Source organism: Heptranchias perlo, chromosome 20 (assembly GCF_035084215.1).
Source record: "Heptranchias perlo isolate sHepPer1 chromosome 20, sHepPer1.hap1, whole genome shotgun sequence".
In the NCBI taxonomy this organism is placed as follows: Eukaryota; Metazoa; Chordata; class Chondrichthyes; order Hexanchiformes; family Hexanchidae; genus Heptranchias; species Heptranchias perlo.
This window is the reverse complement of record NC_090344.1, coordinates 49,327,440-49,342,415: the sequence shown is the minus strand read 5'-3', so window position 1 is coordinate 49,342,415 and position 14,976 is coordinate 49,327,440. Positions and strand designations below refer to the sequence as shown.

General features: G+C 45.8%; 1 protein-coding gene across 1 annotated transcript; it reads left to right on the top strand.

Moving 5' to 3' along the window:
- The first annotated feature begins 1,062 nt into the window (after positions 1 to 1,062).
- On the top strand, positions 1,063 to 1,656 carry LOC137336151 (large ribosomal subunit protein uL22). Its single transcript, XM_068001632.1, has one exon. It carries the CDS (start codon positions 1,091 to 1,093, stop codon positions 1,643 to 1,645), a length of 555 nt encoding a protein of 184 aa, XP_067857733.1. The 5' UTR covers positions 1,063 to 1,090; the 3' UTR covers positions 1,646 to 1,656.
- Positions 1,657 to 14,976: the final 13,320 nt, after the last annotated feature.

The window sequence follows — 14,976 nt, the reverse complement described above, 5'->3', positions numbered from 1 at the left end:
CTGCCTCAACCACCCTTCCTGCCAACCCATTCTAATTGTTGATCACCCTCTGTGTAAATAATATTTTTTTTGTCTGTGCTAAATGACCTTTTTTTATATTCATTCTCAGGATATGGGCAAGGCCAGCATTCGTTGCCCATCCCTAGTTGCCCTGAGAAGGTGGTGAAGGGCCTTCTTCTTTAACCGTTGCCATCCCTGTTGATTCTTTGAAGCAGTTTGATACAACTAGCTTGCTAGATTACCTCAGAGGGCAGTTAAAAGTCAACCACTTCGGTGTGCGATTGGATAATGACAGCAGGTTTCCTTCCTTAAAGGACATTAGTGAAACTGTTGAGTTTTTAATGATAATCCAACAGCTTCATGGTCACTTTTACTGATGCCAGCTTTTTATTTCCAATTTTTTAAAACTCAGTTTAAATTCTTAAAATGCCACAGTGGGATTTGAATTTATGTTCTCTGGATTATTAGTCCAAGCCTCTGGATTACTAGCCCAGTAGCATAACCAGTACACTACCTGAGCTGTGCCCACCTGGCCTGCTGCCCTGGTGTATCTGAAAGTAGGTTTATTCTCCAATAACCTGTATTGTATTATACCATCATGTATACTTCTGTAAGGTCCCCTTTTTAGACATCTTTTCAAGGCTGAAGAGTCTTAGTTTATCAAGCCATTCCTTAAAGCTTTGTTACTCTCCTCTGCATTGTTTCTAGAGCCTGGATAGTCCTCTTATATCACAGCATCCAATATAGTATGCAGTACTCCAGGTGATCTCAGGTCATAAATCTCATCTTTTGTCTATCTGAGTACTCTTTTGTTTGGTTCTGTTCCCTAAAAGCTTTGTGAATTTAAAAAAAAAATTCGGATTCATTTTGGAGAGTTTTGCCTCACGAAACTGAGAGGGAAGTGCAAGCCAAGTTAGAAGACATGACCAAAAACACAGTCCGGTAATTGGGCTTCAAAGAGACTTTTGAAGGTGGGGAGAGAGGCAGCGAGGTGAGGGGAGTGAGAGGAGAGTTCCAGAGAGAAGAGGCTTGGTGGCTGAAGGCTATCACTGATGATGCTCTTCTTGTTGGCGGCCTGAGTTCTCTGAAAATGGTCCGCTACTCATTAGACCCGGAGAACCCCACCAAATCATGCAAGGCAAGGGGTTCCAACTTGCGAGTACACTTCAAGAATACTCGTGAGACTGCCCAGACCATCAAAGGTATGCACATCCGAAAAGCAACCAAGTTCCTGAAGGATGTTGTAGTCAAGAGGCAGTGTGTCCCTTTCCGACGCTACAATGGTGGAGTTGGCAGGTGTGCTCAAGCTAAGGCCTGGGGCTGGACACCAGGCCGTTGGCCTAAAAAGAGCGCAGAGTTCCTGCTGCACATGCTGAAGAATGCAGAGAGCAATGCTGAACTCAAGGGTCTGGATGTGGATTCCCTAGTGATTGAGCACATTCAAGTGAATAAGGCTCCTAAGATGCGCCGCCGGACCTACCGTGCCCATGGTCGTATCAACCCATACATGAGTTCTCCATGCCACATAGAGATGATCCTCACCGAGAAGGAGCAGATTGTTCCAAAACCAGAGGAGGAAGTTGTTCAGAAGAAAAAGGTTTCCCAGAAGAAGCTGAAGAAGCAAAAGCTCATGGCACGGGATTAGACTTTACTAATTTTGCAGCAACCACTGATGGTGGAGCAGAGGAGGGAAGGGGACACATCACAGACCAGAGCTGGGACAAGAGGCTGGAGAAGATTAAAGAGGGAGAATGGGGCAGGACCCTGGAAGAGTTTAAAAATGACAACAAGGATTTTGGAATGGACATGTTAATGGGCAGGATGCCAGTGGAGGTGAATGAGGATCCTGGTAACAGGCGATTGGAACTTTGTGTGGGATAGGATGAAGGGTTCAGAGTTCTGCATCTGCAGGATGGGACTTGAGATGTTGCCAATGACAGCATTGGATACATCAAACCTTGAGTGAGGAGTGCAGATCGGAAGGTTTCAGTAGTGATGGGGATGAGATAGAGGCAAAGGTAGCAATTTTTCAATGGTAGAAATAGGTGGTCTAGAACTTCACATTAAATCAGTGTGCAACTGCTGCCTGACCCTCCCTCCTGATTGCCTCCCCTCTGGCATTTGAGCCAGCTGATCTAGCTGGCCTCTGGAACCGGCAAGTTGCTGTGACTGGGGCCTACAGCTCTCCAGTAATAAGCAAATGAGGCAGGCAGACCATTTTGCCATGGTCCTGCCTCGGGCCTCATTCATCGCTTGCTGCAATGGGATTGCACTCCAAAATTGAGCCATTGCACTGAGAGGAATGGAGTTGTGTACGGTGAGGGTTTCTAATCTGAAGGGCGCTGAGCTAAAGTGGTATCATCAGCAAAGGGACTGATAGAAAGAAAAAACTTGCAATAATATAATGCCTTTCATGACCTCGGGACATCCCAAAGCACCTTACAGCCAATGGAGTACTTTTTGAAGTGCAGTCACTGTTGTAATGTAGGAAACGCGGTAGCCAATTTGTGCACAGCAGGGTCCCAGCAATGAGGTTATGACCAGATAATCTGATTTTTTAGTGATATTGGTTGAGGGATAAGTTTTGGCTGGGACAGCAGGAGCAGAGGAGACAGAGGGGCATTCTGGGAGAAGTCAGCTCAGTCACCTCCACTGAACAGTGGGTTGCAGAAGAACTGGTGTCGAGGAGCAGTTGGGCCATTGGAACCGGTTCTGGGGGAGGTGGGACCAGTACAAATTGGACGGTCTGCATCTGGGCAGGACTGGAACCAATGTCATAGGGGGAGTGTTTGCTAGTGCTGTTGGGGAGGGTTTAAATTAATGTGGCAGGGGGATGGGAACCGATGCAGGAAGTCAGTGGGAAGTGAAGTGGTGACAGAAACAAAAGGCAGTAAGGGAGAGTGTACAAAACATGACCGGACAGATGGTCTGAGAAAGCAGGGCAAAGACCAAGGGAAGTCTAGATTAAACTGCATTTATTTCAATGCAAAAAGTCTGATGGGCAAGGCAGATGAACTCAGGGCATGGATGGGTACATGGGACTGGGATGTTATAGCTATTACTGAAACATGGCTAAGGGAGGGGCAGGACTGGCAGCTCAATGTTCCAGGGTACAGATGCTATAGGAAAGATAGAGCAGGAGGTAAGAGAGGAGGGGGAGTTGCGTTCTTGATTAGGGAGAACATCACGGCAGTAGTGAGAGGGGATATATCCGAGGGTTCGCCCACTGAGTCCATATGGGTAGAACTGAAAAATAAGAAGGGAGAGATCACTTTGATAGGATTGTACTACAGACCCCCAAATAGTCAACGGGAAATTGAGGAGCAAATATGTAAGGAGATTACAGACAGCTGCAAGAAAAATAGGGTGGTAATAGTAGGGGACTTTAACTTTCCCAACATTGACTGGGACAGCCATAGCATTCGGGGCTTGGATGGAGAGAAATTTGTTGAGTGTATTCAGGAGGAATTTCTCATTCAGTATGTGGATGGCCCGACTAGAGAGGGGGCAAAACTTGACCTCCTCTTGGGAAATAAGGAAGGGCAGGTGACAGAAGTGTTAGTGAGGGATCACTTTGGGACCAGTGATCATAATTCCATTAGTTTTAAGATAGCTATGGAGAATGATAGGTCTGGCCCAAAAGTTAAAATTCTAAATTGGGGAAAGGCCAATTTTGATGGTATCAGACAGGAACTTTCAGAAGTTGATTGGGAGAGTCTGTTGGCAGGCAAAGGGACGTCTGGTAAGTGGGAGGCTTTCAAAAGTGTGTTAACCAGGGTTCAGGGTAAGCACATTCCTTATAAAGTGAAGGGCAAGGCTGGTAGAAGTAGGGAACCTTGGATGACTCAGGAGATTGAGGCCCTAGTCAAAAAGAAGACGGAGGCATATGACATGCATAGACAACTGGGATCAAGTGGATCCCTTGAAGAGTATAGAGATTGCCGGAGTAGAGTTAAGAGAGAAATCAGGAGGGCAAAAAGGGGACATGAGATTGCTTTGGCAGATAAGGCAAAGGAGAATCCAAAGAGCTTCTACAAATACATAAAGGGCAAAAAAGTAACTAGGGAGAGAGTAGGGCCTCTTAAGGATCAACAAGGTCATCTATGTGCGGAACCACAAGAGATGGGTCCAGAGGGGCAATTTTTTCACTCAAAGGGTGGTGAGTGTCTGGAACGAGCTGCCAGAGGCAGTAGTAGAGGCGGGTACAATTTTGTCTTTTAAAAAGCATTTGGACAGTTGCATGGGTAAGATGGGTATGGGCCAAGTGCAGGCAATTGGGACTAGCTTAGTGGTATAAACTGGGCGACATGGACATGTTGGGCCGAAGGGCCTGTTTCCATGTTGTAAACTTCTATGATTCTATGATTCTAACCCCCCGGTCTTCTTCAAATAGTCCAATAAGATCCAATAAGAGCGGGCAGACCAGGCCTTGTTTTAACGTCTCATCCGAAAGACAGCACCTCTGACAGTGCAGCACTCCCTCAGTACTGCACTGAAGTGTCAGCTTAGATTATGTGCTCAAGTCTCTGGATTGGGCCTTGAACCTATAATCTTCTGACTCAGAGGCAAGAGTGCTAGCACTGAGCTATGGCTGACACCGTTGGGTTGGCCAATGAAGAGATCATTGTCAGGGGGAAGGTTAAGGAACAGAATGGGGAGAGAACAAATCCCTGAGTTAGAGGACAAGCTATGAACTATAACACGTAGATCGATGAACGAAAACTAGGTAATCACAAACATAGGTTTGATGGAAAGCTCAGTGATGGCTACTTATTTAGAAGCGCACAGTGCCAGATGGGAATTTTAAATGATTTTACCTTGTGTTAGTGAGCAGAGAAGCACGAGGGAGGAATTCTATTAAATAAATCCAAAGGTAAGTAAAATGGCCAAACAGATTGCATTTACATCGCATAAAAACAAATCTTTGGATCCCATCGTGAGTTGCTGGGAGGAGGGATTGGTTTCAAAATTCTTTCTGCTTCTTCTTTTCCAATCAGTGAAAGAGAATGTGAATTTCCAAGGTTTAGTGTGTTTTTGTGATTTGAGGTTAATCATTCCGAGAGAGTGACCAGTAACAATGTATCTCAGTTTAACCAAAACACTTCCCCTTTGGGAAGCACATGTGCTGAGCTTTCTAATTATCACAAATAATATCAGAACCAGGAATTAAACCACAGCAACTGCTTCGACCTGACTCAGCAGGGTTGCCTTCCCTTTACTCAAACCTCCTCTCGATCACTTTGAGGCATTACCAAGCCTTTTGATTTAGTAAATCTTTTAAAATTTCCTCCTGATGATTCATTGGGTAAGTGCATTTGCAAAACAGACCAGGAAGATCTCATCCCTGCTCTGTGCTGAGTTGGCTGATTTCGGCCAGAGCACCAGTAGCGGGAGCGCCACATTTGGCCTCACGGCCCCTGGGCTAGGGAGGAGTTCAATCAGCCAGATTTCCATGTCATGATTGCGCCCCAGCTGCCCTTGCTGGAGAGAGTGCATGTGCAGAAGTCAGGTAAGGACAGGATCAAACTTGGCTGTGATGCCCTCTTCAGTCAAATAGCCTGCTGACACATGTTGTCCAGGCGCATGCATAGGAAATGGTTACTTGGACAAGGTCTCAGGCAGTTTCTGCGACTTTTGCAACTTTGGCCAACACAAGTAGAATTAAAGAAAAAGTCTTCAGGAGACAGGATGTTGCCTGCACCGCCTTTAGCACTTACAGTGATATTTACAGCTACTGTCAGAGAGATACTCTTCATTGCCCAGCCTGTCCAGGCCACAGCCACCATTGATAATACATTTCCGCTGTGGAAGTATTTACTTGAAGGATGTTGACTCTTGAAGTTTGTTTATTCAGAGTGGTGTTGCTCATTAAACAACTCTTCACTGTAGCAACGCTATCCACTGGACTGCTACAGTCATGGTGAATTCTTTTTTAAAAAATGTTTCCTTTTTTTTATTGCACGTTTGTAACATCATGTCTGTGGCTTGTGCGACTGTAACACACCAAACTGTTACACGTAAATACGCGATCGTTAACAGAATACAGAAAAGATGCCAGCTGTTCTGAGTTTGCTGATCTCAGCCAGGGTGGATGTATTGTAAACAATTTTACAACACCAAGTTATAGTCCAGCAATTTTATTTTAAATTCACAAGCTTTCGGAGGCTTCCTCCTTCGTCAGGTGAACGATGTGAAAACCTGACGAAGGAGGAAGCCTCCGAAAGCTTGTGAATTTAAAATAAAATTGCTGGACTATAACTTGGTGTTGTAAAATTGTTTACAATTGTCAACCCCAGTCCATCACCGGCATCTCCACATCAGGGTGGATGTAGAGGGGGCTGAAATTGTCCTCAGCACTCCTGGGCTATGGAATGAGTCAGGGTTCCCACTCCTGATCACCATGCTGCAAAGCATGCATATGGGGTGACCAAGAAAGGACAGGATTGAGCTTGGCTGGGATCCCCCACTCACACATGAAGAATGGCCCATTCGGTGGAGGATGAAAACGCAGTCAACACCAGTGGAAGCCAGCAGGAAGAGAGGAGAGATGAAAATTAGCAAAATAATCATTCAAAATTATAGGAAAGAGTGTTATATCAAAGTATCTTATTAACAGTAACTAAGTGCACAATAAAATTTGGCACATTCGAAACATCAAGTTACATCCTAACTATTGGCGATGTTCCCAACAACAGATTTACAGTTTGCCTCAAGAACACATAAACCTATTGTATGATTTCTTGAAAAAGGTAAACTCACAGCTCCTGGCATTGGAGTCATCACTGAGGAAATCATGGCTGCAATGACCTTGTCCCTATCAACAGTCACTTCCTCCTGGTTACAACCCCATCTGTGCAAATTTTTAAAAACGTTATTTTTCATTTCACAATATACTTTATTTCATAAAATTTAAAGATACACACAGTTCAATGTAAATATCACAATTACAATTCAAAACAATACAATACTGATTGTACACACTGTGATCCCATTATTACAATACAAAACACGGTATATATCTTCTAATACATTCTGTACAATACAAGGCACATTCACACACTCTTTCTGTAGCCAGGAGAACAGGGTAACTTAAATTTACTGCTCCATTGTTCACCCACCAAGGAGTGTAACACACATGAGTAACTGTTCCTGAACTCTCAGAGCCCAATATACAAAGGTGGGGGGGGCGGGGGGGGGGGGAAAACAAATGAAAGGCAGAATAATGTACAGTCAAGGTTGATGTGAAGGCCAGTCATGCGTACCCCCAGTACATGGACTCATCTGTCATTCATCCCTTGGATGTCAGCTATTTTCCTTTTCTAATAGTTCAGTTGGCAAAAACAGTGCGCAACTAACTGAACCCCGTGGAGCCACAAGGTCCCAGGTTAGATTTCCTCAAACAAGAACATGAGAAATAGGAGCAGGAGTAGGCCATACGGCTCCTCGAGTCTGCTCCGCCATTCAATAAGATCATGGCTGATCTTCGACCTCAACTCCACTTTCCCGCTCGATCCCCATATCCCTTGATTCCCCTCGAGTCCAAAAATCTATCGATCTCAGCCTTGAATATATTCAATGACTGAGCATCCGCAGCTCTCTGGAGTAGAGAATTCCAAAGATTCACAACCCTCTGAGTGAAGAAATTTCTCCTCATCTCAGTCTCAAATGGCCGACCCCTTATCCTGCGACTGTGCCCTCTAGTTCTAGACTCTCCAGCCAGGGGAAATAACCTCTCGGAATCCACCCTGTCAAGCCCCCTCAGAATCTTATATGTTTCAATGAGATCACCTCTCATTCTTCTAAACTCCAGAGAGTATAGGCCCCAGTCTGATCTCAGCCGGCGTGGCAGTTGGGGTTCAACAATTGAACCCAGAATCTCTTGTGTAAGGACGGAGATAAAATATTAGGTATTGTTCCTGTTGCTAATCACTGTTCAGTGATTCCTGCGCTTGTGAACTTAAGATGAGGACAAGATCAGGCTGGGGTGTGATACCCGCCAAATGAAGAATGGCCTCTTGGGAAAGACACTGGAGGACACCCAGCACATTTGCAACCATAGTGCGTGGTGAATGCAAAATGAGCGAGTAGATAGTTGGTAACGAATAACAATGACCACTGGCACACGTTCAGCACCACAGACTGAAGGTACCATAGTCCCTGTTCATAGGAACATCGGAATATCGGAACAGGTGTAGGCCAATCAGCCCCTCGAGCATGTTCCACCGTTCAATTAGATCATGGCTGATCTGTACTTCAACTCCATCTACCCGCCTTGGTTCCGTATCCCTTAATACCCTTGCCTAATAAAAATCTATTGATCTCAGTCTTGAAAGTTTCAATTTACCCAGCACCCACAGCCTTTTGCGGGAGAGAGTTCCAGATCTCTACGATCCTTTGTGAGAAGAAGTGCTTCCTGACATCACCCTTGAACTGCCTAGCTCTAATTTTAAGATTATGGGCTTCATTTTAGCACCCGCTATCGGGTGCGTTCCTGGCGGGGGGCTCCGAAAATCGGGGAATCCCGGAGCGGGTCCGGAGCCCGGCTCCAACCCGCCCACTTCCGGGTTCCCCACTGACGCGCCGACGTGCGCGCGCAGCCCCCGCATGTGGGAATCCCGCAGGCAATTAAAGCCAGCGGGATGCCACTTGAAAGTATTTATTGTGCTATTTCAGGTCATTAACTGACCTGATTAAGGGATTATGTGAGGAGGGGTGGGATTTTATAGACAACTGGGACTGTTTCCCATACTGGAGGAAACACTCCCAGTTCAAATCGACGTGTTGCAGCTGTCAGCCTGTGGCAGCTGCAAAGGTCCATTTGACAGGTGGTGGGGGTGAGAATCCCTACGTGGTCAGTTTTCAGTAAAATATTAAAATGTCTACGTGGCAAAGAAGCAGAATGCAAAATGGTTAGAAAGGGTTAATTAGTTAGTAACTGAGATTGGTACAGGTGGCCTGGCCTCCTGCTGGGCCATATGTTTGCGTAGTCAGCAGGTTTGCATGGTCTTAGCAATGTAGAGTCTTTGATGTGATTCAAGGACTGGTCTGAATGTCTCCATGTTTATGGCAGATCAATATAGGTAACGAGCTTAGCCAAAGTTGAAAGACATTCCAGGTTGGGAGATAAGGAACAGAAGGGACAGGGAAGAACATTCCAAGTTGGAAGGTGAGGAAGTATCCCCTTTGATGTCTAACAGCAGCATGATCAGCACATGGACGATTTATGATTGGCCGGAAATAATGTAACCTCACATGGCAACCTATGCCCGGCTTATGATTGGTGTTGACCCTCGTTAAGTATGTTCCAACCCTATTGATTTGTATAAAAACGTGTGGATTTCTGTATGTTTCTTGTTCTTGCTCTGCCAGCATAGAGGGACTCTATCAGGAGTCCAAATCCATGCTGCAGACTAAGAACTCTGCTATTAAAGTTGTGATGAACTTTAAAATGTATTCGACTTCAGTTTTTACTGAACCAGACTGAGGGGAAAGAATCCGGATCATCAGGGGGAGACCCTCACTCATTGCAGGAGGCCACTCTGTCACTTGGGACGAAGTTTGGCCTCCACCACCCTCCTCCTGACAAGAAAATTCACCAACTTGCACACTTACCCTGGGGTCCAGAGACATGTACCTACCTTGCAGACCCCCTCAGATGTACATCTTCTGAATGGGGGCCGCCGTAGCTGCAGTCTTGACCTCCTCGGAGGGCGAACAGCATCACCAGCCTCGCCGGCCACGCCGTCTCACCTCTGACACGTGCAGCTCCACAACAGAGTGCTGTGACACATCCACCTGCACAGCAGGAGGGAGGGCAACCGCAGAGAGAGATGCGTTGCAGAGGGCACTACCCTCGCCACAGGGTCCACAGACCGAGGCTCAGCTTCCTGGATCTCTCTGAGCAGCAGTGCACACGGAGGCTCAGAGTCACTCGACATGTAGTCGTGGACATCTGCAGCCTCCTTCATGCCGAGCTGCTCCCGGTTGGCCCGAGCACCATCCTCTTACCTGTCGCTGTCAAAGTCACCACTGCCCTCAACAACTTCTCCTCCGCATCCTTCCAGGGTGCCACCGGGGACATCGCCGACATCTCTCAGTCGTCTGCACAAAAGAGCCCTGCAAATACACCTACACCACTCTGCAGTGACACAATGGGTGTCATCAGTTGTGAGTCTTCATTGTAATCCTCAGGAAAGGGCATTATTGCACAAACCAGACAGGATTCGCAAAGACATGGCAGTAGTGGTGCCAATATAATATGTAATGTGAGTTGGTCAGAAATTCAACATAAGTAAAAACCATGACAAACCCTCAAACACCCTTGTGCATCCCCTTCATGCTCACGACACGTTTGCCTTACGCTGCCTACTGCACATATGTGATGCATGCCCTGTGGCTGCAGCACAGGTAGTGGCAGGTTGAGTGAGGCTGACTGTGAAAGAGATGCAGGAGAGGGTGAGTACGAGATAGAGCCATGAGATTGTATGAGGATTGGGTTGAGTGGTAGTGGCGGGATGAGTACTGGCGAGGTGAGTAAGTGCAGGTAAGATGAGGATGAGCTTTGAGTGGGTGTGAGGAGTAATGTGACAGAGTAGTGTTGGCAGTGCAGAAGGAGATGTGGGGTGGGGGCGGTGATGTGGCAGATGGAGTGTAGGGGAATGAGTAAGTGTACTCACTTTGGCTGACCTACTTAGGTCATTGGAGCGCCTCATGCACTGTATGCAGGTGGGCGATATGTTGGTGGTGCAGGTGACCTCCTCTGCCACCTCGAGCCAGGCCTTCCTGGTGGCAGAGGCAGGCCGCTTCCTCCCGCCCGCCGGAGGGAAGATCTCTGTCCTCCCCCTCCTCCTCACCCCATCTAATGACACCTGGAGTGAGGCATCATTAAACTGGGAGCAGCCTTCTTCCTGGGCTGCTCCATGCTGTAATTTTTTCTATTTGTTGCAGCATCTGTCAATGGAGGACTGCCCCTTTAAATAGGCCTTCGACAGCACCTCCCAAACCCGCGACCTCTACCACCTAGAAGGACAAGAGCAGCAGGCGCATGGGAACAACACCAACTGCACGTTCCCCTACAAGTCACACACCATCCCGACTTGGAAATATATCGCCGTTCCTTCATTGTCGCTGGGTCAAAATCCTGGAACTCCCTTCCTAACAGCACTGTGGGAGAACCGTCACCACACGGACTGCAGCGGTTTAAGAAGGCGGCTCACCACCACCTTCTCGAGGGCAATTAGGGATGGGCAATAAATGCTGGCCTCGCCAGCGACGCCCACACCCCGTGAACGAATAAAAAAAAATAGAGCTCCTCCAGCTGACAGAGCTTACTGCGCATGCGCAGTCCGCCCGATGCGCAGATCAGCAGTGGGGAACCCGGAAGACCAGGTAAGTGAATCCAATTAGGCTGCGATCATGTGGGGGGCAGACTAATTTCACCGGGCGTGTTACCCACGCGCCCAATAGCCCCCCCGCCGCGAACCCGCAGCCCTGCTAACATCGAGCCCTGTGCCTCCTTATTCTGGACTCCTCCACCAGAAGAAATAGTTTCTCTCTATCTTATCAAATCCTTCAATCATCTTAAACATCTCAATTAGATCACCCCTTAATCTTTTAGACTCAAGGGAATGCAAGCCAAGTCTATGCAACCTGGCCTCATAATTTAACCCTTTTAGTCCTGGTATCATTCTGGGGAATCTGCACTGCACCCCTTCCAAGGCCAATATATCCTTCCAGAAGCACGGTGTCCAGAACTGAACACAGTACTCCAGATGGGTCTGACCAGAGCTTTATATAACTGTGACATAACATCTACCCCTTTGGATTCCAGCCCCCTTGAGATAAAGGCCAACATTCCATTAGCCTTTTTAATGATTTTTTTGTACCTTTCCACTAGCTTTTAGTGATTTCTGTACATGGACCCCTAAATCTCACTTCTTACCATTTGGAAACTACTCTGATCTATCTTTCTTCAGTCTACATTGGATGACCTCACACTTCCCCACTTTAAACACCATTTGCCACAGTTTTTCCCACTTACATAATCTTTCAATTTTCTGCTCTCATCTACACTATTTACGATGCCATCTAACTTAGTGTCATCAGCAAACTTGGACATATGGCTGTCTATCCCTTTGTCTAAGTCAATTATAAATACAGTGAAAAGCTGAGGCCTGGGGGACACCACAAGTCACATCCTGCCAATCGGAGTACATACCCATTATCCATACTCTTTGTCTTTTACCTCCTAACCAATTCCCTACCCATGTCAATAGGTTACCTCCAATTCCATGCGCTCTCATTTTTGTTAACAGTCTCTTGTGTGGAACCTTTTCGAATGCCTTGTTCGAAGTCCAGAATTACAGTCCCTTATCTACCACTTTAGTTACTTTCTCAAAAAATTCAACGAGGTTTGTGAGACACGATTTACCCTTTACAAATCCATCCAGCTCCCTCTGATCAGTTCATGTTTTTAAGGAAGGAGAGAGACGGAAACCAGGGGATTATAGACCAGTTAGCCAAACATCTGTTTTGGGGAAAATGCTGGAGTCTATAATTAAGGATAGGGTGACTGAACACCTCGAGAATTTTCAGTTAATCAGAGAGAGCCAGCATGGATTTGTGAAAGGTAGGTCGTGCCTGACAAACCTGATTGAATTTTTTGAAGAGGTGACTGAAGTAGTGGACAGGGGAATGGATGTTATTTATATGGACTTCCAGAAGGCATTTGATAAGGTCCCACATAAGAGACTGTTAGCTCAGATAGAAGCCCATGGAATCGAGGGAAAAGTACGGACTTGGTTAGGAAGTTAGCTGAGTGAAAGGCGATAATGGGTAGGTACTCACATTGGCAGGATGTGACTAGTGGAGTCCCGCAGGGATCTGTCTTGGGGCCTCAATTTTTCACATTATTTATTAACGACTTAGATGAAGGCATAGAAAGTCTCATATTTAAGTTTGCCGATGACACAAAGATTGGTGGCATTGTGAGCAGTGTAGATGAAAATATAAAATTACAAAGCGATATTGGTAGATTAGGTGAATGGAATTCAATGTAGGCAAATGTGAGGTCATCCACTTTGGATAAAAATAGGATAGAACAGGGTACTTTCTAAATGGTAAAAAGTTAAAAACAGTGGATGTCCAAAGGGACTTGGGTTCAGGTACATAGATCATTGAAGTGTCATGAACAGGTGCAGAAAATAATCAATAAGGCTAATGGAATGCTGGCCTTTATATCTAGAGGACTAGAGTACAAGGGGGCAGAAGTTATGCTGCAGCTATACAAAACCCTGGTTAGACCGCACCTGGAGTACTGTGAGCAGTTCTGGGCTCCACACCTTCGGAAGGACATATTGGCCTTGGAGGGAGTGCAGCGTAGGTTTACTAGAATGATACCCAGACTTCAAGGGTTAAGTTACGAGGCGAGATTACACAAATTGGGGTTGTATTCTCCAGAGTTTTGAAGGTTAAGAGGCGATCTGATCGAAGTTTATAAGATATTAAGGGGAACTGATAGGGTAGATAGAGAGAAACTATTTCCGCTGGTTGGGGTGTGTAGGACTAGGGGACATAGCCTAAAAATTCGAGCCAGGACTTTCAGGAGTGAAGTTGGGAAACATTTCTACACACAAAGGGTGGTAGAAGTTTGGAACTCTCTTCCGCAAATGGCAATTGATACTCGCTCAATTGCTAAATTTAAATCTGAGATAGATAGCTTTTTGGCAACCAAAGGTATTAAGGGATATGAACCAAAGGCAGGTATATGGAGTTAGATCACAGATCAGCCATGATCTTATCAAATGGCGGAGCAGGCTCGAGGGGCTGAATGGCCTACTCCTGTTCCTATATTCCTATGTTCCTATGTTTGTCCAAGTACTCAGTCACTTTGTCCCTAAATACAGATTCTAGTAACTTCCCCACAACAGACGTTAGACTTATAGGCCTATAAGGACCTAGTTTATCTCTCCTACCCTTTTTAAATAATGGAGTGACACTGGCAATTTTCCAATCCAGGGGGACGATTCCTGAATCAAGAGCGTTTTGGAAGACCATAACTCGAGCACGTACAGTTTCCTCACCTACTTTTCTTAATACCCTGGGGTGGAAAATATCAGGTACTGGAGATTTATTTATCTTTGTAGTATCATTATTTTCTCCATTACCATTTTTCTATTTATATTAAATCTAGTTATTTCTTCCCCTTGATTTGGTTTTAGTTTTCCTCTAATCTCTGGAACTTTATCCTCTTTCTCTCCTGAAAAGTCTGATGCAAAGTAACTATTTAGCAAGCCTGCCATTTGCTCATTTTCAATTACAATATCATCTGCATCTGTCTTTAAGGAACACACATTACCCTTAGCCACCCTCTTTCTCTTAATATACTTTTAAAAACCTTTAGTGTTGTCCTTGATATCCCTCGCAAGTTTTTTCTCGTATTCCCTTTTTGCAGTTATAACTACTTTCTTTGTATCCCTTTGCTGTTCTTTATATTTCTCCCAGCCCATGGGATTTCCACTGTTCTTTACATTACTTCTTGATCAATATTTCTTTGCTCGGTGTAAGCCAGATCAAATCCTCATCTAAGTCATACTGAGTAGAGAAGTATTTAGCAGGGGCTGTGGCACCTTCCTGTTTTGAGGGGAGAGTGTATCAGGCCTGATGATATGTAGCACCTACTTGGGGACGGTCACAGGGGCCACTGAGGAGGTCAAGAAGCAGATTGACCACCAACTCTTGGTGGCAATGATGGTCAGCCAGTCAGTTTGAGGTCAAGGGACACCCTGCCAGTTCTGACACCAAATCACGAACTGAAACCTTCTGTATGAGGCCCCCTTTAAAAATCACCATAGCGATGATTAAATATAGTCACAGTGTGACTCAGAAGCGACAATTGCAAAAGCACCAGGCTCTTAAGTAGCAGTTGGACTGAATGAGTCAGGAGTCTCTGAGGGAAACAGGAAATACTGCCCAAAG

Coding starts and splice junctions, on each gene's coding strand:
- LOC137336151 (XM_068001632.1), top strand. CDS start 1,091: ATGGTCCGCTACTCATTAGACCCGGAGAACCCCACCAAATCATGCAAG.